The following is a 26,303-nucleotide window of genomic DNA, read 5'->3' on the forward strand; positions in this document are numbered from 1 at the left end:
TGCACTCTAAGTAGGTGAGATCTTGAGTCAATTTCCTGAGCACAATCGTCTGGTGCCATTTAGGGTATTGTAGGGTGCCCAATACATCCTCCTTGGGCTACTAGAATGTGTTTACTTTAGCATTTTGGGCCAAACTAGAAATGTGTTTCCGAGCTGAGTCTCTTAGAAGCTCTGTTCCTCCTGTGTTGATGCAGATTTCAAAGATTTCAGCTACAGATAACCCAGCAGATGCGATCCAGGAGCATACCTGAAGTGTTGAGTAACTGGCATGCGTTCAGTGCGTTGGACTATACTGAAGCTGTATATACTGTATATTCCCAAACAGGTACAGTGGGAAAATTGTCTTCAGTGCTGTTTTCTTCTGCAGATCTCCTTGTACTGGACTGCACTACTTGCTGATGTATACTTTCCAGAGATATGTAAGATATAAAAGATAGTCTGGTAATGTCAAGTGGGTTTAGATGGTGCAGGCAGGTGAGTTAATCCCATGTCCTCTAACAGGAGCTTAGATGCCTCCATTACCTGCAGAGACAATTACATTTAGGTGTCCTTTCCTAGACGTGAATCCCACTGACATTTTCAAACTGTTATGAAACAAGAACTTGAATAATCCTTTGCAACTTGTGGTAAGTGTGAATATCTGCATCTAGTTCCTTCAGACCCATGCACCACCTGCAGCTCCCACATGCTTACTCCTTCAACCAGAACTAGAATAAGCAGAGGTCTTTCTGTTATATTAATAGTGTAGAGGGCCATGCCTCTGTCTAAACACACAGTGCATGTACAACCTTCTGTGAAAGCATTCCATATTTTAAGCTTCTATCATCAATAGAATGCTAAAGGGAGGTGCCTCCTCCAAAATTGATTATATCTAGAAGAGGAATGCCAGCTGCATGTAAATGGACCAGTCCTTGTTAATGTTCATGCTCCGGTGGGGGGATTGGACTAGATGATCTTTCAAGGTCCCTTCCAATCCCTAACATACTGTGATTCTGTGAATACCAAGTCTGTGGCTTTAGGTAAGGCTTTCTATATGCTCCATCCTTTCAATGAGTTTCCCTAGAAATAACAAAAATTGCATTGCCTTCTTTGTACAGTGCATTAACATTATAGTACTTCTGATATTTTCAGGATGCCATAACTTCTTTGGTTAAACAGAAGTGGGGGTGCTGTAGTTCTTTTCCTTTTTATATCTATATTCATTTTGATATTTCATCTGGACTTGACAGTATGTCAATCTGAAGAATGGCTAACATAGCAAGAGCACAAGAAAAAGATTCTTACTGCAAAGCTTGGAGGGATTTTAAGTTTCCCCTTTCCTGTATCAATAATAATAAAAAAGTTTATATAAAAATCACTTAACCAAATTTACAATTTCATGTGAGGTGTAAAGCACACTTGGATGCATGGGTGGCTTCTTTTTACACCAGTGTCTTGGCTTTCTGGTTACAGAATTATCATACAGATTTTTTTTCTGTTCTCAGCATTAGTTCAGACTTTTTCACGGAGACCTTTAGGATTTGGAAAAAATATGTATGGTTTGCTTGTATTGCCTTGCTTTGGTACTTCCTACATAGGCTAGAATAGTGTCCATAACACTTCATAGAGAGATGAGCTTAAATATTTCCTTCAGTGATAATTTACTGCCACTGATATGGATAACCTTCTGAACAGGTGTGACTGTGGAGTTTACAAGTAATGGAAAATATCTGTGGAAGAGGTAAAGGGGAGTCTACTTTAAATGGAGGGGTGGAGGCAAGAGAAGAAGGTGATGATTTGAGAAGGGGCTGCAGTAAACAAGCCTCTTCATAGAGACGTGATGCCTGTTGGGCCAGTTCTTCAAACTGTTTTACAAATATCACAGCCTCTTTTTCTTGAGCAAGGGAGGAATGTAGGAATTTGGATTCAGGCTGTGGTGTGTTAGAGAAGGTGAATCTGGGATACCTTCTTCTCATTTTAAGTGCCTCCCAGAACTAGAAAATTGAAATTACAAAACTTTCTTTAAATGCAGCCTGTTCAGTGAGTGTCCAAGTTTTACATTAGGCTCCAGGATGGAGGGTGATGACTGAGACTTCTTGAAGTTTCCTCCGGGATGGTTCAGAGATGGTCTCTAGAAGCAAACTAATAAAGAAGAAGAGTCAGCAACATAAACCCCTGAATCAGTCTGGGTGGAATTAGGGCCTCCAAAGATTCAGTTTCCAACAGAAGAGAAAGACCTGCAGTGCTGATGATGGCTTCATGGTGCCACTGTGATACATTCAGGACCTGGACCAGAAGCAAAGCATTAAGTAAGGTTCTAAATAACAGATTGCTTTGTAAGAGCTCCTTAAGAAGAGATGGAGGATGGTTGTACATACCCAAATCTCCTCTAGCTCCTGCTAAGTGCTGCTGTGATGCAATTATCAAATTAGTACAGGGTAAGATGGAAAGGGTGATGTCACACAGGCAGACTTAAATACATCTTGATACACAAGATGAGCATGTTATTTTGTTGCTATTTCCAAGTTTTGGAAGAAAAATTGTACCTGAGCAGGCAGGTACTAACTGCAGCTCCTCCCAGAAGGGACAAAAAAAGAACAAAAACCCCAAAAACTGCTTGCAAACTGGAATGAGAAACTCAACGTTAAAAATATGTGTGTGTGCTGTCATTTTTCTCATTTATCAATAATAGTGCTAATGACGTTATTGAAGTATTTATATATATATTTATTCTGTGATTTTCATACTTCTGTTAGCTGTTCTTACTTTGCACCATTAGCTATCACTGTATTGATTGTTCCTTCTAAGCAGCTGTTTCAAACAGAACAGGATTCCTTCTCTCAGATTTTTCAGATAAATACTGATTCTAATCAATTTGCTTAATCCATTCTATATTACTTAAGACTTTGCCTTTATGAATCCAATGCATTTGAAAAAAAAGGTTTCAAATATGTTATTTAGAAATTTCACCAAACTATTTCTAAAAACAATTAACATGCTAGGAAATAATACAAAATTTCCAAACCAAAGTACAAATGGTACAAATGACATTATAGAAACTCTTTAATTGATTAATACAGAATACTGAAGCTATTGTCTGCTACGCTGCAGTTAAACTGTTTTGTGATGTGCATTTACAAAGCAACAAGAGCTAACGTCATTATGTTGGTATGTTGTTTGACTGTGGCGTAGCTCTTTTTCCTAATTAATTAAAATTGTTGAGGGACAATATACTGCTTCAGCTAAGACTTTTCCCAAGGAAAGGACTTAATTTCTGTGAAAATTTATTTGCAGACTAGGGAAAACAATTCTCTTAAAAATGGGTGTAGGACTAAGTAAATGTGTGTATAACCAAACTTTTGCTCACCAATTTGAAAAAAAAAAAATCTGTTTGCTGTGAGACACACACCATATTATACTGGATATAGTCTAAACTGCAAAGGTGGCAGTTGTATCATCCAGCAGGCTCTAAATAGAGTGACAAATTTTCTGTTATTTTCCCAGTTTCTTAGGCAATAAAGTCAACTTATGAACTTTTTAACAATCTGGTGATGTGAAGATCTCGGAAAAAACTCAACTGTAGGTGACCTCCAGCAGTCCTTCCAACCTCAGCCATTCTGTACTTCTATGTGCGTGCAGCACCACCAGTGTAATATTTTTTTTGCGGGGGGGGGGGGGGGTGGGGCGAAACTTGCAGGCAACAACTCAGTTTCACATGGTGAAACACAGTGGAAATGACAGCAAAATGATCCCTCAGAATGGTACGGCTCATCAGCTAAATTCAAAGCTGAACAAGTGCAAATAAATATTAATATTCCTTTTAAGGGCTACTCTATCTGAATGAAGATGTGTGATGTTTTTGCAGTGTTTTGCCTCCAACTCCTTGCCCAGCATTTTCAATCTCCTTAAGGCTGAGCAGAGGCCTGGTCTCAGGATCATAGATCTTGGTAAGCAGTCTCATCCCTGTCTTGTGCAGAAGACAGAAGCTGCTACTTTCTCCTTTCAGATTTACATCTGGCAGACAGAAGTGTCTCCATGGTGCTACCACTGAGCTGGGCATCCCTTAGAGAACACCCGTTGTCAGGCAGAACTTGTCCTTGCTCACCAAGCTGCCTGTTGTAAACTCCATTTTTGGAGCTTCACTCTCCCATTTACAAAAGGTAGTAGCCTGTTTTAGCACTGAGCCCTAGAACAGGACACTCGATTTTATACACCTTAGTCCTTCAAAATTCAGAAAAAAACCCACTAAAGAAATTGTAAAGATGTAATACGTGTGTATGGTGTGCATATATATATATATATATGTGTGTGTGCATCCATGTAAAGGGTAAACTTGAATTATGATCCATGTAAATCACATAATTGCTATGCTGGAAATATTTTATACTATTTATCATGCTTTTATAACCATATTTACTGCATATATAATGAATGTAAATTTGTGAAATTTTTCCTTTAGATTATCACCTTTAAAATGTAGTATGTGTAACAGGATGATTTTGTTACTATATATTTAATGTTTTACACTGAAATGACTAATGCAAAACATTCTTATGGACTTATTTTTATTGAAATAGAACACATCCATCAACCTTTTCAGCAGTTCTTAGAACAAATTTTGTATTTTTCCCTATAAATTAAAAAAGTTGACTATTTAAACTACATTAACACATAGGCTACAGAACACTTTTCAAAATTAAGACTATAGCCTTAAATTTGCGCAAATTACAGTATCTTTTAGTCTTTTATTTTGATGTGTCAAAATTCAGTTAACAATACAACTTCTGAAAGAAGAAAGATGAAACAGGAAAAGACAAATCTTCATAGAGGAATAAGGCCACTGTGGCTAACTCTGTGTTCCCAGAGTCAATACAGTAGTCACTTTATATTTCCCAGTTGACTTGAGGTTTGAAGTTGATTCCACTAAGGCAAATGCATTTTTGGATGTCCAGAATGACCAGGTGGCTTTGCTGCAAGACCAGTTCTTTTGAGTGGACTTTTCAGATCACCTTAGTTCAGAGCCAAGTGACTGACAGCATCAGACGCCTCTGTTGTGACTTGTGCTGATGTACCAGTGGGTATAATGTTCAGGTAAATATCATACTGTTGGTCCATGCCAAGGTAACTGTCACTCATGAGATACAATGTGTAGATACACCTAAAAGGTAGAAAGCAGAATTGTTAGTTTGGAAATTAGGTGTTGACTACTTGGAGAAGATGAGCATTAAGAGAACTTAATTAGTAAATTTGTCATACTTTCCAGGAGTTTCTGGAGTAAAAAAAGCAACAGAAATAGTATTTCGATTTCTGACATATCCAGTTCTCTTCAGGGCGATGAGTTCTTTTTTATCAACTTCTCCCAATATCAAAAACCATCCTTCATCTTTAACTTTGGGGAATCGAGGAGCCACTGCCTTACTGTCTTGCTTTCCCTGTTGGGGAAAAGAAACAGTTTAACAAAACTAGAAATCACCTTTCCAAAATGCCTTGATTGAAAAACAGGTCAAAACCACATTGTTGTGAATTTTTAGATAAGATGATAATTTAGCCAGACTAAAGTATTTTTGCTATTTCTTTCCAGATGAAGGTTCTTTTTGTTGTTGTGGTTTTTTTTTTTGTTGTTTTTGTTTTTTGTTTTTAATAAAATCGTGGCTCACAAAGAACAATCCAGAGTACAAGATATTCTACTTATTTTGTGTTTGTGTTATAAGTATTCTACTTATTTTGTGAGCTATTACAACTTGAATGGAAATACCCTTTTTGTAATTTCATCTAATATATTCCAAATGCTATTCTCTGCAGAAGGGTTAATTGTAAACCTCGCATCTTTAAAAAAAGCTAAACAATATTGTTCAAGATTAATATAAAGACAAAACCAGCACTTGAAGTCTTTATTTGAGGTTGATATAGCAAAAAGAAAGATTATTTCAGTGATTCTTTAAGACAGTGACTTTGCTCCTGAAAGCTGAAGATACAGTGATGAGCACTCCATCAGCATTCATCTTGTGTTCTGTAGACAGAAGAGCTTTACTGAAGATTTACACAGAAGAAAAAGCACCATCGTAGCAATGAAGCTTCAGAAAGAGTTTGATCCAGCTGTTTCTTACAAAAGAGGGATCAAATTCTAGGAGAGCTTTATAAAACGGTGATCACTGCATGAAATGCTCCTGCTCCCTTCTTTTCAGTTGTATCTTGTTAGGAAAAGTCTCTGTCAGTAACTGGCACAGCAAACAGAACATTTTATGGAGGAGCTTTGACCCTTTTTCCTTCCTACAAATGAGAGAGTGTCCCCTTGAAGCTATGGTGAACCTGCTGTAGTCAGGACAAGAAGTCTTTTGAGGAAAAATAATACTTTTCAAATATAATTATTTTACTAATGTAAGTTAACTTCAGGATTTACAACATTATTATTATTCTTTTTATCAAAATGAAGTTGTCTTAAGAGTGTCAGAACCAACATCTAAAACTCTTCTCTGCTTTTATCTTGAACTCTTCTTTGTATCTTAACAAAAATGCTGATAATTATTCTTAGTTGTTTGAAATGTTAGAGAAATTCATTAGCAGAATGACAATGATGGTGGTCCGTATGCCACCCATGGCATGCAAATGACCAAAAGAAGTGCATGTATAGGTGACAGCTACAGTGTCAGCAGTGCCTGATTTGAGTGCAGAAGGAATGGTTAGAACTCTACCAAGAGCCGACAACCAGGAACAGAGAGTTACTGCTGCTGCTTCCAGCAGCTGGAAACCTGTTTCTGGCTTGGCCTATGAATATGACCCAGAGGAAATGGGATGTGCTTTAACTGGACAAAGGGGTGGGACTGAAATTTGGGTGTGGAAAAGAATTGAGTGCAGAAGTTGCTCTAGGAGCTGTTCAAAAAAGCTTCACGTGCAAAATACGAGGAAAACATCCTCAGTAAAGGTCTGGGGACGTGTTATGAGTAGAAACAACAGGTATAGGTATGGCTCTGGTGTGCAGTTTGGAGGCACATGGGAGGGTAATAGGGAAGCTTAGAAATGGGTTTGGGGAAGCAGGATGTGCAACAGGATGAGTGGTAGGACTTTGGGGCTGGCAAGTACTTAAGTACTGCCTCAGAAGTTACAATCTCCGCTGTCACTGCTTATGGTACCCATGCATATGAACTTTATGAATTTCTGGTTTGTAAAAAGTGAGAGATTTTTTTCATTGGCTGGAACTGGTCTAGGATTTTACATTACATGCTTATTTTCTATCCTGTTGCAACCTGCAAAAACATTTGGTTCATTACTAACACAGAAAAGGTGTTTATAATTTACATAAACTGTAAGAAGACTTGTTATGCTGCATAAAGCAGTTTTGATAATATAAATGGATTATTGGAAACTTGTGCACTTAGGAAGGAAATGATAAATTAATCTACCTGATACCCCATCTGGGTTCTCTGCAGATTTATTTGGAGCACATACTCTTGATCAGCGTGTAATTTGATCCATCTTTTGTCGTCTCGTGTGTCTGTTGCCAAAGTGGGAACTGGCACTTCGTTCTGTGGTCGAGCTGGGTCATCCCAACAGCCCTTAATGCTCAGGCTGACGTTCAGAATTGGCAAACGGCACAAGAAATTCCAAGCCTGTAGAAAAAACAGATCCCTGTGGATTACAAGACAATCTATACAACACAGACCATTGTCACTGTAACAATAACAATTCAATGTGCAGCCTACATACTTACTCTGTATTCAAAATATTTTATTATGTTTTAGAATATCATATATAATTGTAAGACTTTCTGTCATAAGCATAAAATACTTTTCATTAACCTCTTACTCTACCTTCTTCTAAGCAAATAAAAGAAATGTGAAACTCCTCAACCACTCACTAAGATTACTGATGTCTGAACAGAGGAAAAATTCCTTACCACTCCCGATTAAAATATTTTTTTCCCTATAAGCCACTTAAAAACTAGTATAATTAAGTTTTAAATGAAACTTCCTTAGCATAATCCATACAGAACAAGTCACTGCAGTACTAATTAGCAATGCGCAAGCCTCGGAGAGTTCGGAGGATCAGTTCAGATAATTAACCAAAAGTTCAACTGCATATCCAGAGTTATCCTGAGCTTTTTTTTTTTTTTAAGTTTTCTTGTATCGGTATTCACAAATCCTCCTTCTTACAATCCTCCTGAGGAATCTTAACTCTCTGTGGTTTCTCATGAGCTGCAACAGGCCCTCAGCTTTCTGTCAGCCTTGTACAGAGAACTGGTGTTAGAGGGATACGATTTCTGTCAGTGAACATGACACTCTCTTCAACCTTAAAGATGGATCCTGAAAATGCAGCCCTATGTACCTCTCAGTTTGGTCTCCATCAGACAAGGAAAAGCAGCACTGAGAAGCTGTGACAAAAATGGAGGGGAGTAATGCAGGCTTCCATTTAGTAAAAAGAAAATCAGCATGTTCACTTGATGAAATTTGTTAGGAAGACAAAATGGAAAAATGGGCTGTGGAATGGAAGCAGGGATTTGTGGCCTCACAATGGCTAAAAAAGATAGACAAGGCTGGCACTGGGAGAAAAATAAACAAAAAAACAAGAGCCACCCTCTGCCCTTCCCTTCTTCCCCTCCACCCCCAAACCAAAACAGGAGTCAGTGCTTCACCCATGTTTTCAAACAACACATATAAAAAACTGGAGGGTGGGAGGAGAAAAAAGATGAATATTGGTCTTGGTAAAGAGTCTGCAGATGTCAAAATGGGAACGTGTGAAGGAAGATGGTAGGCAGAGTTGTGTGGGCAATACTGACATGGAACAGAATGTTTTATCTGGAGAAATACTAAAGTATATTTTATTTTTCATGTATTGGTTTGACCATTTTGTGTTGCAACAAAACCTATTTTCATTTAGATTGTGCCTGATGAGTGTCTGCTTACTTTTTTCTGTGCTGGAAGGCACAGAGTCCTCATAAAAACTCAGTTAACTTTTTAGAGTCACCATTGCCATGGTTCATACTGACAGTAATGGTAGATGTTAATACACAATTAGGGATACGGCAGCGAGGGTAAGCAGAGCTAAGATCGCAGTCACAAGGAAAAGGTGGTGCCGTCCCTCTCACCAACACCCTCCCCGCCAGGTAGCTGTCCCCCTCTGTCCCCAGGCTGTTGGCACTCCCATGCTGTGATTCATTGTGCAGCTAGATGGATCAGCTTGCTAATCATTTTGGTGACAGCATGAACTTAGATCAGCTTAAAGCTGATTGTGGAAGCATATTCTCTAATCCTGTGAGCACTCTGAATAAGCATGAACCTTCGGGGCTTCTGAAAGAAGTGCTCCAGCCTCCTCCCCTGCTGGCACAAGTATTCGTGTAGCCGCTTGGCTACAGGCCATTTTGACCGTCAGTGAGAAGGTTGATATGATCCCTCCTCCCTTCATCCCCAGATGCTTGTTCCCACCTCCTGGCCAGAACTAGCAGCAGCATTTGTGCAGCTGTGTAGTCCGCGGGGTCAGGAGAGGTGACAATGGCACGAGGAGGGCAGGGCTGCCCGTTTCGGCTGCAGCACACTTAGGTGGGATTAAAATGGCTGCATTACCGTAGCCTGGCTGAGCTAAATGAGAAAACTGATTTAAGCTAAAAACTAATCTCTCTTCTCTCTTCTGTGTGCTGCATGAACAGCTGTGTCTGTTCAATGGAGAAGGTGGGGAGGGCCAGCTGTGAGTACTCAGCAGAACAGCAGCAGAAAAGCAGGGGACACCGATGAATTGCACTGATTTTCTTAATAGTGCCTTAGCTAGGAAAGGACAGGAAAATTTTAACAGAAAGTGAACAGTTAGAATGTTAAGGGAAAAGAAAACCCTCTTTGTCCCAACTCTGAAAGGGAAAAAAAGGCAGAACCTTGAAGACGAAGAAAAACCACCACAGACATTCCTAATTAATTAGTTGTTGCCAGGATGTTGCTACTTCTAACACACAAGACACCACTAAAATCACCTCCAGCAGACCACGCTGGATAAGACAGCTCGTGTAGTAACACCTTAACTGGCAAATGATTTTCTGCTTCATGTAAAGGTTTTTAAGATGCAGTTTGTGGTGGGAACTGTACAGACAGTGTGGGACTCTGCGTGCCCCGAAGCCACGCACTTCTGCTGTGTTCAGCAGAGGCACCATAATATATACCAACCCAGTGATCACCCCCTTGGTTATTCTTTAGATATCATCACGTGGAAAACTTTTACATGTAGTATCTCAGAGGACAGGGCCTGTTACAGTTATGCTAGAACAAAGTTTAATTTCAGCAGAGATCATAATGTATTAAGTCCTTCAGTGGTGTTACCTGTAGCTCTGTTGAAGATTCTGATTTGGTCTGTTTTATACCATACAAACCCAAGACTTTCTATTTGTCAAAGGCTGTCATGTCCTCATGTAGCTTTTACAGTGCAAACAAAACAAAGTAACCCTGAGTAACTTTCTGATTAGATAAGAAAGTAGTTGTAATATGTCATTCTCCAGGCCCTGCGTATTTGAAGATTAGAAGGCAAACTTAGTACTGCCTGATCAGTGATACAGCAAGGAGAGCAGACAGCCTTTTCATCATCCATGCAACGTGGAGAAAATGAAAAAATGGTTTTCTTACTGAGGAAAATTTCAAGTAGTAGCAGCTGAAAACGAAAAAGAAGATTATAGGAACACAGATGCTTCTGGAGTAAAGGCAGCTAATACCACAGCAGGGACAATATTTTTTTCAATCTTGAGGTTTCTTTTTTCTTCTTCAATAATAAAAATATCAGTTTAGTATTTTAAGAGGTGCCTAATGCTTAAGTGACTTAGAAACTGAAAAAGATTTAAAATATTTTTCAGTTTCTAAGAAGTATAATCCAGAATATGAAAGAAATATGATTCAGAACGAAACACTGAAACAAACATGGAGCTTAGGCCAACGATCAGAGTGACAGTCTAAACAGTTTTTTAATTTAGGCTGTCAGCATTTAAAGCCACACTGACTTTCAATGAGGTTTAGGATTATAACTAACTTTTGGAAAATTAAACTCAAGCTTCCATGTCATTTAGATATTTCTTGACAATTTTACTGGTTTATTTTTTTTTGTCTGTATAGGATGACATAAGCACATATTCTCTCCTTTTAAATATATCAACATGCCCAATGTGTGCATGCATGTATATACTATACATACATATACCTACCAAACCCATGGATTCAAACCATAATCACCTAAGAAATTCTTCCTGAACCTTTGATAACATCATTAACATTTTTGCCAATAATCTGTCTCTCCAGGACTTAGCCTAATATTCCAAATCCATGAGCAGCTTCAAGAGCTGCTATTTAAAAATTAATTACCAATCTGCTTAAAAAAACATTTTCTTCTTTCCAAATGTGCAATTTCTTCCTTTTCCTGTCTCCCTCAGATTTATGTAAAGCTCAAGCTTTACCAGTTTCATGCTAGTAACAGGTTTAAGACACAGGTTCAATATACTGTGAGTGAGATGTAAAAGGTTTGTTAGGAAAAGAGTGGTTTTGGCAGTTTAGTGGTGTATGTACTTTATTTGTCTTTGTTTAGGTCTGGTTCCAGAATGTTAGGCTTAAACTCTATAATCTTATATTATTTCTTTATATAAAATGTATTATAAAGGTGCATTATCTATTTGAGAATTTTTCTTTTGGTTGGCCCCAGAGCGTGCATTGAAAGACACTCAACAGGCAGTCTCAATATGAATTTTAGTTCTGTGCAAGGTATCACAATAGTCTGTTTTTTTTTTTCCTGAAAAAAAATGCCTTAAAGGATATAAAATGTTAGTATAAAGATTTCACATTTGCAATGACCTGCATAATACAGTCATAACTTTGCTGTACCAAACATGGCCATTCCCAACTCACAGAAATGAAACTTTCTCTTTACAGGATGCTAAGGCATTATGTTTTTCCCTCTTATATGCATCTGTATTTACAAACATAGACATATAGAGGCATAGAGTCATTCACAGTGTGAACGTACACACCACATACACACAAGCTATTTCTGAAGAAACTGCTAAGACATTTCAATACCAGCCAAACATATTTATCTGAGGATTAATCTTCATCTATTGAATCAGACGAGAACACTGCCATGCATACAATTATTTAATTAGCAGCCAAATCCTCTGCCAGTCAGCAGCCGTTCCAGGCATACTGATGGGGCAGTAGATGCAAATCTCACAGTGGTACTGCTTTTTCTCATTACTACTGCAATTAGCACTTAAATTGATGCTTTAAACATACTAATTTCTGGAATAATTCAGGATTTGTATGTTACCTGGGATCGCCTCACTGCAGAGACGACACCAGATTGCTACGCAAATTGAAGCACTTTTGAGCCAAATAACCATCATCATATCAGACAGAGCCAATTTGCATTTGCTTTTAAAGATAACAGAATGGCAATTTATGCAAATAAATTAAGTAAGTTTACTTCTGAGTTCTCCCTGAACTAATTATAACAATGTTCTAATTTTTTATCACATCTAAAAGTTGGACTGAAATCAATGTGTATTATGTTAGAAATCTGTTGTTAAAGGAAGCCTTGTTTTGATGTCAATTCTTTTTCTTAATTCAAAATTTTGATGTTAATTTAGTTACAAATGCAGATGTCTGTTATAGACGTTTAAGTACGTTTCTTCTTGTTTGCATACCAGTAAACGGTTTAACTGAAGCTGAACAATCAAATACAGGACATATTGCTTTCCTTTTAAATATTCAAATAAAAAGCATTTGAAGTATAGCTTTTGAAATTTTCATGTTTCATACATTTATTTGAAATCAATAGGGTTAGCATTTGATGAATACTATGGAATATAGCTGCCCTTTGCTGGAAATGGCTTGAAAACCAAGCTGAAAATAATGCTCTCTCAGCCTCAACATTTTGAGATAGTATTTTTTTCTTCCTCCTGTGAAGTGTGAAAATTTAATCTTCTTTTTCCATTTCAAATAGAAAATGAGTGCTGGGTCTTTTACTAAGGGTACTGTCAGAAGAAAATAGTGTTTGACAGACCACTTCGGAAACCAGATACGATGACATTTGCAATGCATGTATTCCTAGTGCATAGCTGGCTATGAAAAGGTGGATAACACTCAGCAGATTGAGTGACCTAGAGAAGCATCTTCAGAGCAAGGAGATGTGGTAATATCAGCCATAAACCAGGCTCTGTTACTGGTTAGCAGGGAATAAGTGAAAATAATATTAAGGAAGCAGGCAGAGAGGAAACCCTGTAAAGCTTAGCAGCACCTTGAGATGAGAGCGATGAATGTGTGGCACTTTGTACAGAACATCACATGATGTCTGCTGAAGGGAAGTGAGCAGAGAATTTCTTTTCCCAGCTACTCCTCCTTTCCAGTAGCACCAATAATGATGACTGATCAAAAGTATTACCTGTGAAATCTGTGCTGTTTGCAGCTCACTGTCCACAATGGAAGCAAAAACATGCTCTTTTCCTTCGCAGGCAGCTATTAGTTCGGGAAGACACTCGATCGGTCCTTGGTAACCTCCACGCACACCCTTCCTTTTGTGCTGGCTCCACTTTCTGATATACACAACAAAACATATGTCCAGGGAGGGAAAGCAAACATTTATTTTCAGTTTCTTTGGTGGTAAAACTTGATACCAGTTCCTGTTATTAAATGCTGGTCATTTATTTTTGGGCAGCATTAATTACTGCATCATCTAGGCATCCACAGAGCTTAGCATTATCTGTGACATTAAGGTGGATACTAATGTATTTTTATAATGGATTACAATGCAGAGATAATTAATATACAGAGTTAGATTTGTTAGGACTTGGAACCCTTCCAGTAATCTCTCGTTAATTTGTCTGGAATCATGGTTCTCAAAATAATCTGTGGGGGTTAATTAATCAATGAATATTGAAAAGAGAAACAGAAACTCCATTTGGGAAAGCACCACTGTGAAAGAATGACTTCTGCTTCTGGTGTATTAATGAACGTTCTCAGGCACAACAATGACATTCAAACACAATCAGCAGTCAGAGGTGGAATGAAATTACAGACCTGCAAATGCTTAGAAGAATTACATACCGAAAAAGGTAAAGGTGGTGTAGCTCTATATTGGGCACAGTAAGCAGGGAAGAGTCATGTATCCATCTGCCCTGAACCACCATCTGCACCAGGTTGGTTATATTCAGAGCAGTCACCAGCCAGCCATGATGTGCTGCAACATCCAGCATTGCCTAATCAAAGGAGACATATACATATAAAAAAGAGAATTCAATTATAATTGAGTACCTGGTTCATACAAGTAAAAGCATTCTTTTAATGTTTAACATACAGGAATTTCTAGGCCTTCAACATGGGAATTTACTTCAACCTCTACTGATGGCAGCAGGCATCTTTTGAATTAACCTTGGAAAAAGATGGATTAAATCCTGCAGCAGCATCATCAATTCTTACCCTTGAAAAGGTTATTTATACCCCGTTTTTAGGGGTGAGAGCAGAAGGTGGGATCTTTTCCTTAGAAATAACCTCTCTTTGACATAATCCAACTCCGAATGAAAGGGATAAATCTCAAAGTTTACTGTAAAGGAAGATGTTACAATTAACTGCAGTATTGGTTTATATTTTGACATCAGAGCTTTGCCAGAATTGCATAATTATTCAAAAATCCCTGAACTATTTAAGAACAACAACAACATATTTACATTTGTTCCAAAATTAATATTGATGTCACTTAACCAGTAGCAGTTATTATTCACATTTTAACCTAAGGACTTAAAAAAATTCTTGAATTCGACTAGACAAAACCCCTAAAGTTTAGCTTAATGAACATTTTTTAGGTTTTGTTCAACACGGACACCTAATTTGAAATCTTGAAGAAAGATTACAAAATAGCTAATAGTTTAGCTAGCGTGGGTAAGAGCAGTCAGAAATAACATGGATTTTACCCTTTGCACTGTAAACTGTTTATTGTCTCGAGAATGTGAGATGCTTGGCTGTCTCTCTTTTGGCATCTCTATCCCAAATTTTTAAAGCTTTCCCAAAGTACATTAAAAAATCCAAGCAAACATAAAAACCCTATCCAGCTACACACCACACCACAGCATTAAGGATCATCCTGCCTTCCACATCTCATGAGGTTCTGTTCCATTTCTACTTCCTATGTTGCAGACAATACAAGTAAAAGGCATCTTATAAGTATCACTAGCATAAAGATCTGTATCTGTAGAATTCATTATGGACTGGGCACTGCAAGTGGCCCTATTGACATGAAAAAAATGGTCATCTGGCTTTTTTCCTGACTGGACTTAAATTCTGTTTGGTTAGTCTGAAAGAGAATTTAAGAGTTCTTCCAAAAGAGAAAGGACCAAACATGAGGTTTTGGTTTCAACATACTATTTTATAGTAAATGTAGTTATTTGAATATATAGTGTCCTTTTCACCCTGTCTACAGTACATTAAAATGGTTATTATGATTTATAGAATCAACTCAGTTGGTGAAGAAAGTTATGCTATAATGTTAGTTGTCCTGCTTATTTTGTTGTTTAATACCATTACGATCACAATAAAGTGTGGGTCTTCATCACAAGACTCTAATTCAGTAGAAAGCAACGTATTTAAAAGTGGTTTGCGATACAGGAAATTTGAGGCTTGATTAAAATACTAGAAAATGTTTTTTAAGAAAGCAAGAAAAGAATCTGGTATATTGAACAGTATCAACACTTCTTTAAATACCATCTTCTTGATATTTCGAGAATTGTAGTTTGATTTAAGGACTAGGCTTAAGATGTTTCCCTGGGTTTTTCTTTTAAAGACAAATGATATTGTTTGATACTTCCTTAGACAGCAGATACCTGCATCATTTTAACTTATTTTCCAGCCACTAGTGTAATGAGGAGGAGCTGTCTATGTAGGTCTTTACATTTAATCAAATGTTTTACAGACAAACAAAAGGCAGCATTTACTTAAGGCAAACTAAACAGTGAAATCTTCTTTAAACAAAGGAGTTGTTTACACACGCGGAGCTATTTCAATTAAATTACACCGATTCTGGAGAAATACTGCGTTTAAAGACACAAGTTAGTTTCAGTCCTGGCCAGTCACACAGTTTATTTTAGCAGTTTACAATGCAATTTCAACAGGTTTTGTTCCAGATTAGGATGATAAGATCAGTGTCACAGAAAAATATTTAGCGTTACCCTGTATTACACAAATGTTGTCTCATTTCTTATGAACTGTGGATAAAGCGCCTTTCAGCTAATAAAGACCTACATTTAACATTTAACTTGTCTTTTTTGAAGAAAGAGCCACAGCACCCTCAAACACTCTAATAACATTCCTAGTAACCCTAGAAATAGTACCTCCCAGCACAACATTAATGGTTTTCTTTTTTCTGTCTTTTCACTTGTCTAGTCAAGGTGATTTCCAGGTATGATTATTTTTACCAAACAAGAAATAAAATCATGTTAGAAATCACATGTGAAAGAAGCAGTTTCACAACCTGTAGATTTATGTGCTGGCTCACATGATTTTTAGTCTGATAAAGAGGGAAATGTTCTCAGCATGTATCAGGGTGAAGTCCATCTTGTAAACTTCCAGAGCAAATCTCTCTTTACCTACTTCCACATTTTAAAATATATTGAAGCCTACACACAGGGTACAGTCGGTGCCTCTGAGCATGTTGCTGAGACAGTATGGTATCTCTCTCCTGCTCTTCACTACCTGATTCTTGTTCTTTCCCTTTCTGCTCTTCTGACATAGTTTAAAACCTCATGTTCCTCAATGACGAGAACACTGTATATATGTGAAGAACAATGGGCACATAGAAATCCTGTTTTTTCTATGAGCAGCAAAAAGAACACAGTTAGTTGTATTTTTAGTCAGCATGAAGCAGTGGTATTTTTATAAAATGCTTCTGAGGACACATGCATAACACTGTTTTCATTGTGTTCTTTTTTTTTTTTTTTAAATCTATTCCCCTACCCCCACCTCTTTAACAGAGGTTTGAAAAGGGGAAAGGAAAAGACAAGATGTAAGAGAAAGATAAATCTAAAACAAGCTATACACTGAAATTAACTGGAGGATCCTTTCACATAGAAAATCTCCTAGAAATTGATAGAGGCCTACAGACAGATATCCCGTAGGGAGCAAGGAAAGCCTGTGTGTGTGAGACTCTGTGTTCCACATTGTTATAATGAATCCACATGGCAAATCCTCTTTTCCTCCTTATTTTCTGCTTCTTCACCCATAGAATTTATTCACATCATCTCTATCTGGACGTGAAATCCAAGACAGTGACATTGTGAAAAAGTCAGAACAATGGTAAAGTTGCCTTGTTTCATCCGCTGCCTTGGAAACCCGCACATGTCTCATTTTCCGCTAAGTGTAAAACACACAGATTCTTGATACTTAAATGGTTATTGAAATTCCTATAAATACTCAAAGTAACAAATTGAGTCATTCCTCTGTCTCCAAATTAGCTATACAAAATGTAGCAACTAAATAAAGAAAATAATATAAAAGACAAAAGAAAAAATGGCAAGTAATTAATATTTATGTTATCCGATGAATAACATTTAGTCTAGTTTCTCCAGTTGTTACTTGTTTGGTTTGTGGTTGATGTTAAGTACAAACCAGTATAATTTTCTAAAAAACTGTGGCTTGTTCACTTTTATTTGGTGAAGAAGTAAGTAATTTCTAAATACCTTGTAGCTGATAAGACTGGAACAGATTAAGAATATTACTCTAAACTGAGAAAGGGCACAAATTGTTTATCTGCCTCAGAATTTCATGCCAACACAGGATAATTTCATCACAGAGAAAAAAATCAAGAGAAGAGGACAGTGAATGCAAGAAGTGATGCAACAAAACTATAAAGATGCTTTTACTTATATCAAAATGCTTTTTGGTAAACCAACAAGTTAAAAAAAAAAAACAAACACAAAGCCCTAAGCCCACCACTTTTTAATCTGAAGTAGAAAATATGGGGTAAATAGATGGAGTCAAGGAAAATATTGCTTGTTATAATGAAAAATATGTTTACTACTGTATCATTTGGGCCCCTTCCTGCACTTGGGAGAATAAAAGCAGAGGCCTACACTGAGATGGATGAGCATTAGCTTTTAAGCCTTTCAAGTGTCATATTTGGACAACCATAAAGTAATAATAGCAATCAGTGACACATCCTTTAACATTTTGTCTGTCATTATCAAAAATAGCTTGGCTTTTACCAACATGGGAAGCAACTAGCTATAAATAATGGCAGGGACAGCACAAAAATGCTGATGCTCAATAACTGATGTAGATACACCTGTTAGGTATTAGCAAAAATTTTCATTTTGATGATATTCAGGATTGAATGTCAAAATGTTTCGATCGAAATCTTGTTATTTTCTTCTTCATTCCAGGAGTGCGTTACTACGAAACCCTCAGCATCCTTTCTCGTGTTTCCATCATCTTATTTTCAGGAGCAGTAGCTGGTTATCCTTAAGTACTGAATTATTTAAACTGATCAACCTGTACCTTGCTGGTCTAACATGAAGCTGAGATTTAACAGTAGGTCTCTTTTCAGCCAAAGTTACTACTGATGCTTTAAATCATCGTTTATAATTCCCTAGCCTGAGGGGAAGTAAAGATGGGGCAGGATGTGAGAGAGGTGAGTGTGTGGCACACACACTGATAGCAAAGCATCATTGCTTTTATCTGGTGTTTTAAAGCACTCTGAACATGTGCTCAGAATAACATACTAAATTGTTCCATAGTGAACATATCTACCCCACACACTCCCTACCCATTTAGGAGATTTGTCTAGCAACTGAAATATCCTGATTGCAAAATCTTTCATTTGAGAAACTTTTCTTGCAAAGTATTAACACTGGTTTTGGTATTACTTTCACATCCTTCATTTGAAAGCCAGATATTCTGGATCACTCTTGTATGACTGGGTAGGTGGCAAGGGAGCAGAGGCTGTACAACTAGCAGAATTTCTCATCTACTCAAATGACTTAAATAGCTTTTTCCTTTAAGATAAGTTATTGAAGTGTTCAAATGAAACAGCTTGCATTTTATTAACAGAGACTGCATACTGCTTGGAATAATTTATTTTGTTTGAAGTCACCTGTCATATAATTCTGAATATAGTAAGCATCTCTACTTAAATATTGTCAATATACATGTAATTGTAAACATTGTAAATATAAAAGTCAATATTTTGTGGCTAAATTATATGTAAGTAAGTGAAAATGGAGCTAAATGAAAAATAACTGCTCTGGATACAAAGGCTAGCTAGGGAGACTAAGGTAACGTAAGAAGTGTTGCTGCAGCTGAGATTTATATCTGTGATTACTCAGCTAAAAGTTGACTGCCTACAGTGATGCCATTGGTGGTAATGATTTGTTGGATGAGGCTGAAACTTCAAAAGTAATCAGGGTGAGCTACATGGCTCAAATTTATCCACTTTTAAAAGATTAATTTTATTTTTTTTGTATCGATGCTTCACAGACTACAACACTTTCTTGAGCTCCTTCATTTGGGAAATTGAAGGTGGGTACACTAATGTATACAGCCCTCTACACAAAAAAACATTCACCTTAGACTTGAAAGCTCATATAATCTAAATCCAACACATTCTTAGCCAAACAAACAACAGGTCTTATTCTGCAGTGATGCTTTGAGGAAGGAAACTGGTATTTAAAAGATATAAACTGTGTAAGACCAAAATACTTCAAACTGTTGCACAGTTGCATCAAAAACCATAGTTAAGGCTGGTTAGGATTTGTACCTATTTTTGTACCTGCATTTATTGTGTATTGTATTCCAATATCAAATCATCAAAATATCCCCAACTCTTGTCTTCACTGCATACTAATATAAGTTCTGTTGTCTAGGACTAGACTTCAGTTAGAAATAGACGTTTAAATCCATAGAACTATTAAAATAATTAAAATGGTGCCTAATTACAGCTGTTTAGGACTACGGAGTTTATAAGACAAATATTTATAGATAATAATATGCAAAAGTATGCATTTTACCCATTTTCCTGAAAACTAAGAATTCAGAATAATAATAAATCTTTTTTGCACATGCTTCAAATGTAGGAAGCCTTCCAATATGTAATATTATATTATGATCCACATGTGACTTGAGATCATACTAATACAAGTAAAATATTTTTCCAGATGTTAAAGCATGCCATGTACTATAAGATTCATGTTTTCATATAAATTATGATTACGATGCTTCAATTATATACCCCACTAAGGACAACTGGCTTGAAAAGTTGGAATTTATTTGAAGAAGTCTTACAGAGGGTTTTAAGGTCACTAACTTTTGTATCTTATACACTGGTAAAACAGGTATCTACAGAACCTTTGCACTTCAGAGATCTAGTCCAAGATTACTTTTTAGAAATGCATGAACTTGGGGAAGGGGAGGAGTTCTTTCAGGTCAATTAAATCACATACACACAGCTGTATAGTTACAGCTTACAGACCACCCCTCCCCCTTGTACTTTATCAGAGAAATACTGAATAAGATGTAATTAATCCCATTCAGGGATTATTATCCTTTTATACTGCACTCCGCATCCCCCTTCCCTTCACTTTTTTACCAGCTCTCTCTTCCATATGCTCTGCTACCCCCTAGGAGAGACTAATTCTTCATTCTCCCATCATCATAAAGGTCTCACTGATGTATGCAAATTGCGACCTTCCTAGCTGCTTTGTAAGATTCCTATCCCTGTATTCATCCTTTAGCCTCCATAGTAACTTTATTAGTATGATCAGAACCAGTGGAAGGACAAATCACTTACTGCCTATGGTTAGTGGAGTGCAGCTCTTGGGTTCTTAGTGACTAATTTTTTTGACAGTATTAGTGAGAGCAAAGCAGCTATGGAATGTGATACTAGCAATGTAAACTTGGTAGGGCATAACCCACCACGTTCAGAACTTGTTGATTTATTTTGAGATTATTAATTAATAAATTGATATTCTCTCCTATGCTAGTGAACTGTAAATACAATAAAATGTTTTTGATAAGAATCTCTCAGCAAGAAATTCCGGTTTCCTAACATAAACAATGTCTTAAGAACAGCATTTGTTCCAAATCTTACACAATCTAACAAACCCATGAAAAATATACAGCATCTTTCTCATAATAAATCTGCCCTCTTTAGAGTTGAAAGTCAGTTTCAAAGTAGTAATGTAATATTTTGTCAATAATTAAAATTTTGAGTGCATTCACAAGAATCCTTTTCAACAGCAACAGTTATTCCCAGTAACTTTCTCCTGAACTTTTAGCCCCATAAGGTTAGCATTCAGGAAGCTCAGCTGCTGTCTAACAAACTTAATTAATCAAAAAGTCATTTCCGAGCTGTAACTATGAGTAAAAGTGCTTCAAGTGTGCTAGCAAGCCTACAAGTTAATCAAAATGCTAATGCAGTACAAATTAAAGTTGTGATTAACATTTCACAGTAGCTGCTTAAGTGAATTGATCACACAAATGGGTTAAGCATTACTCATTTCCTCCAGCCCCAACTGGGAAAAGGTTTGTCATGGGTGGGGGAGGGATTATATATAAGCAGCACCAAACCATCATTAAACTGTCACCAAGATGCTTCCATACACCAGTTCACCTATTAGCCACAGCGAGCAAAAACCCCAACACTACTGCCACAAAGGTAACCTGCTCTTCTCTCATGTACAGACCGGCAAAAGAGCAGCAGGCAGCACATGATTCCACCCCAATGTGTCCGGGTACGTTCACTACAAAGTTATCCATCGCTGTTTAGTATCTATAAATGAGCATTACTGTCCAGCATATGCATTACACATTTTTTTATTATCCTGTTCTTTCCACTCTCCTAATGTAGAATGGGTAGCCATCCAACCATGAAATCAACCAGTATTTAAGTAAAATTGCAAACATGGTGCTATCACTGGAATGTTACCACATACACAAAGAATATGTGTAGTAGTTAAAGAGATACGGCCCCTGCTCTTCACTTGTTTCTGAATAATCCTCTGCATTCTCGAGTTAATTTGATTCTCTTCCCTTCCTTCAGTAGAGCTGCCAACTTATTTATAGTTGCCAATGCACCCATTAAACAAAAAAATTATTTCCTTCCCTGGGCACTTCTGGGCAAATCTGACATACACACTGCAGAACAGGCCATTGCAGCAGGTCATGGGCATGCCTGCACTAACCAGACAACATATGAGCTCAAAACACACTTCAGATCTATAAGACTTCTCCATTTCCTCACAGGCAGAAAAACAAATGATCCAAGGGATATGGCTCCCCAGGTCAATAATTTTAGTGGCTGTTACGAACCTCGGAGGTTTGGGGAGAATGGAAAGTCCAGAGCTGAGGGACATTCCCATTCTTACCATCTGGGAACTGCAGCTCAGGCACCTCTGCTGTTGACAGCTGTGCTGAGATGGCTGGGAAGGACTTTGGCGTGAGGAGCGGTAGATGCAGCTCCACCATCAGCCAGAGCAGCTGCAGTTTAGCAGAGCGAGCATTTTGTATGTAAGCTAGTTCTTTAAAGACTGCTGAACTGGGCAGCGTATTTGTGCAATATTTGATGACTCTGAACATGTCCCACAAAGATGATTCTCTGAAGAAGAATTGTAGTAAAAGCTGCAATTTAAATGACCAGAAACAACTAACTAGAACTATTTTAGAAAGGCTAAAGCAGTGTTAGGAACATCATCGTCCAGCTAAGGAAATGCAGTGTTTAACCCGAATAGTTTTTTTTATTTCCTGTCAAAATTAGAATCTCCAGAGGAGTAATGTGACGGGGAAAGGCAGGCCATCAGTGACGGTGTTACAAGGTCCTCCTTTCAGGGACGTGCACATTTCCCGTGCAAACTAGTCTTTATTCTGACTTCATGTCCATCTTCTCTCATTGCACAGGTACCCTACTGAGATGCGTTTAACACATCCATAGGTAAACACTTCTCAGAGGTTAAAGCTGAGCTCCATGGCAGTTCTGCTCCTGGCAATATTAAAATATTTTATCAACGATTATACTACAAGTGGAGGCTTGTGCCAATCCCAATGCAAAGCCAGCAGTCTCTTTCCTAGAAGAGACTGCCCTGCTGAATCCGAGACTGACGGTATTACTGCCTCAATTATCCATTTCAATTAATGCAAATATAGGCAATAGTCTTAGAACAGCAGAGTAAGAACTGATCGCTGAATACACAGTCACAAAATATAAGGCTTGACAAAAGAAGTAAAAAAGAGATTAGATTTAGTCTGTTTCACATATTCATATATCAGAGATAGGAAAAAAGGTGGGGTATTGTCTTTACGGTAATAATTCTACAAAAATATTAGACAAATAATTTCATTAGAATTTTTATCCTTTGATGTTCTTCTGCAGGAAGCAGGAAAGTGTTTGATTTTGAGCAGCTACAGGAGTGCTCAGCACCATCTTACTGACACCTCTATCTTTCCTCAATAAAAATATAGCAGAGAGAGGGCTACGCTTGAAGAGAATATGCAGTCTACTGTAATTTTATTAAAGGTGACAGAAGCAAATAAAAATCAAATGACTTGGCCAAGGTCACATAGGAAGTCATGGCAGAGTTTTTGAGCCATGGGAACCTTCTGTGCTTTATCTATGAGGGCCTGTCACTGATAACAAACCTGTTAGTCTTTGACTTGAGCTTTTCAGTGTAGAACAGGGACATTCCTTCAGTCTAGTCAATGCCTCAGTGGCCATTCATTATGGAGAAGGGTGTGGGAGCAGACAGGCATTCACTTCCCAAAAGGTTACATATTGCTATTCCCCATATTTCTCCAGTAAAAGGGAAAGAATTCTGTATTTAATCCTGGGGAAATAGCTAATACATTTTGTCTTGCTATAACAAACTCCATCTATAGCTAACAAATGCTAACTATAGAAAGTCTGTATCAGACTATATTTCTTCCATTTTCTATGTTAACAATTACATTTAACAATTACAATTACTGAGCCAGCACCACAACTCCTCAAATTCTTTTAAATGCTTATGACTCCTATCTTTCATCGTGAGTATAGATCAACAGAATTCTAATATAAAAACAAAACTTCTGAGACATCTCAGGAAAATTAATTTAAGAATGGTTGAATTTTTTTTTTAATTAGAAGAAAATAGAATCTTACTTGAAATCCATCAGTCACATTTATCTATCTGATGCTGTTAATGTAGTTTTCTGACCATTAACACTACTTAGCCTAAAGCCACTGGTGATGAAAGAGGCTCAAGGAGGCTGGAGGAATGGTGGGGAGGACACAATAGGGGAGCTGCAAAAGGAACGACAGCACAGAAGGCTGATTCAGGTGAAAGCGAGCACTGAAGAGTGGAGAAGTGTAATAACCTGCGTTGGACAGAGGCTTGCTTATGTATTGCAGCTAGAGATGGCAAATCTGCTCTGCAGTGGACCTGGGATGGAGCCCTGCTGTATCTAGCAAGGTACAACCACTTGTAAAAGCTCTTTGAAAGATCTTGGGCTGATATGGAAACTCTGTCATTCACATACCCAGCAGCAAAAATAACAGTTTATGTTCAGGTCACAATTCACAGGTTAGCTATACAACCTTAACGGATAAAGTACTTTGTAAGTAAATAAACAAAAGTTCGACACAAACCCAATTCCCACCTCACTGCTGAATTTTACATTTGGTGGTGTGAGCACGTGTTCACACGGACAGAGAACGTCACCCACTGAATATGTTAATCAATGGATCCTTCTATGGTTCAGTTCCTTTTCTCACAGCTAACATCTTTTTTTTTTTTTTCCACCTCTGTTGACCCAGAGTTCATCAGCAGGTCAGTGCTAAGGAAAAAGGTAACAACCAGTACTGAAAGTGTAACCCTGTCTATTGCTTATATTCTGGGAACTTTAACCTTTGTTTGGGAAGCGTGACTAATAAGATGGAACTAATATTCTCCCAAGAGATGTAAACCATGCGACAACTTCAAAATACAAAAATGCTCGCTTTTTTTTTTTTTTTAAGACTACTGTATATGTAACACTAGGTAGTATTTAACTGAGGGCCAGAGCGCTAAGGCACAGTATGGAATGATACTCCTCTGAACTCCATTTCTACTTCAAGGAACTGTCTAATATTTTAGGTTTTTTTCTTCTGAATGATTATTGTTTCTGAAATACATATTATGCAGTAACAGGATTAAAAAAATATATTTCCTGGCAAAGCAGAATAAATATTAAGCAAAATAATTATTGTAAAGAATCTTCAATTTACTTCTTTTCCCAAATATGTAGTTACGCCCCAAACACTAATTCCACAATCATCTAAATGAACTCTAAGTATGTGATTTCTTTAAAACAAAGGTGAATTTTCTCATCTGAGCAAGTGATGTTGTTTTCTGTTAATAACTGAGTATTATGAATAACAACTGTTCATACATTGAAGCTATCAGCACCATGATTTTATTGATTTGAATATTTGGAGTAGACTTGCATTCAAGCACTGCTGGTTGCCAAGTTTAAGACTGTGTAGCAATAACATTTGTGGTGTTATTTGCCCCTTACTTTTGTTTTCTTTATTAATTTTGCTTTATTTGATATTAGAATTACAAGCTTGTAGTTTTTGCTAGTGTAAGGTTGAGACTCACCCAAATCATTGGACACTGAATTGTCCACAGTATTTTGTTTGTCTAGAGCATTGATTAATAATTTCTCATAGCGTGGCTTTACAAACTGGTAGGCTTGACACAATGATGTTTGCAGTTGCCAAATTGCCATCAGGCTTCAAACAAGATCAAAGCTCCATTCTGACAGCTGACATATAGATCACTGAGAATATTAAAATTTTAGTGAACAGAAACTGTAGGAAGAAAGAATTACTGTCCCTATTTTACAGATAGTGAATGGAGGCAGATAAAAAGAATGGTTTGTTGAAGGCTACCTGATCTTCAAGAACCTGTGAATGAGTCTTTGTCCAGTTCTGCTGAAGAGAATATTATTCCTTTCTGGCAGAATCAGAGGGGCAGCTGTTCTCTGCGTCAACCAGAGCTCACCCTTCCTGCTGTAACTCTAAATGTGCTTTTCAGGTATGGCAGCACTCTGTTCCAAACTCAAATTGCTGCTTTAAAATCCTTCTGAGGCATGCAGCTGTGCATGTGATTACTTGTTACCAGTGTTCTCTATGGTCAGTTTAGTTTCTGTGGGTTGTGACTGCAGTACAACTGTAAAAGTCACAAGCCTCCAGACTGAGTTTAAAATCTGTGTCTAAAAGTGTGCTCTTTGGCTCTGGGATAATTAGGAAACAGAAGACATATCTTTTCACAAGCTAGAGAAAAACCCTTTCTCTCGTCCCAATTCACATTCCAAAGGATGTTT

The 26,303-nt window shown here is 37.4% G+C and overlaps 1 protein-coding gene across 3 annotated transcripts in view; it reads right to left on the minus strand.

The window, feature by feature from the left end:
• Positions 1–4,527: 4,527 nt before the first annotated feature.
• ASCC3 (activating signal cointegrator 1 complex subunit 3) overlaps positions 4,528–26,303 on the minus strand; it is a 266,295-nt gene continuing 244,519 nt past the window's right edge. For all 3 annotated transcript variants that reach the window (XM_065056591.1, XM_065056589.1, XM_065056590.1), the window contains exons 38-42: positions 14,034–14,185; positions 13,372–13,522; positions 7,380–7,586; positions 5,236–5,411; positions 4,528–5,137 (exon numbers count right to left, since the gene is read on the minus strand). In XM_065056591.1, the coding sequence (XP_064912663.1) occupies positions 4,990–5,137; positions 5,236–5,411; positions 7,380–7,586; positions 13,372–13,522; positions 14,034–14,185 (834 nt within the window). In that variant the 3' untranslated portion in view covers positions 4,528–4,989. The remainder of the gene's footprint in view (positions 5,138–5,235; positions 5,412–7,379; positions 7,587–13,371; positions 13,523–14,033; positions 14,186–26,303) is intronic.

This window comes from Columba livia, chromosome 3, assembly GCF_036013475.1.
Source record: "Columba livia isolate bColLiv1 breed racing homer chromosome 3, bColLiv1.pat.W.v2, whole genome shotgun sequence".
Taxonomy (NCBI): Eukaryota; Metazoa; Chordata; class Aves; order Columbiformes; family Columbidae; genus Columba; species Columba livia.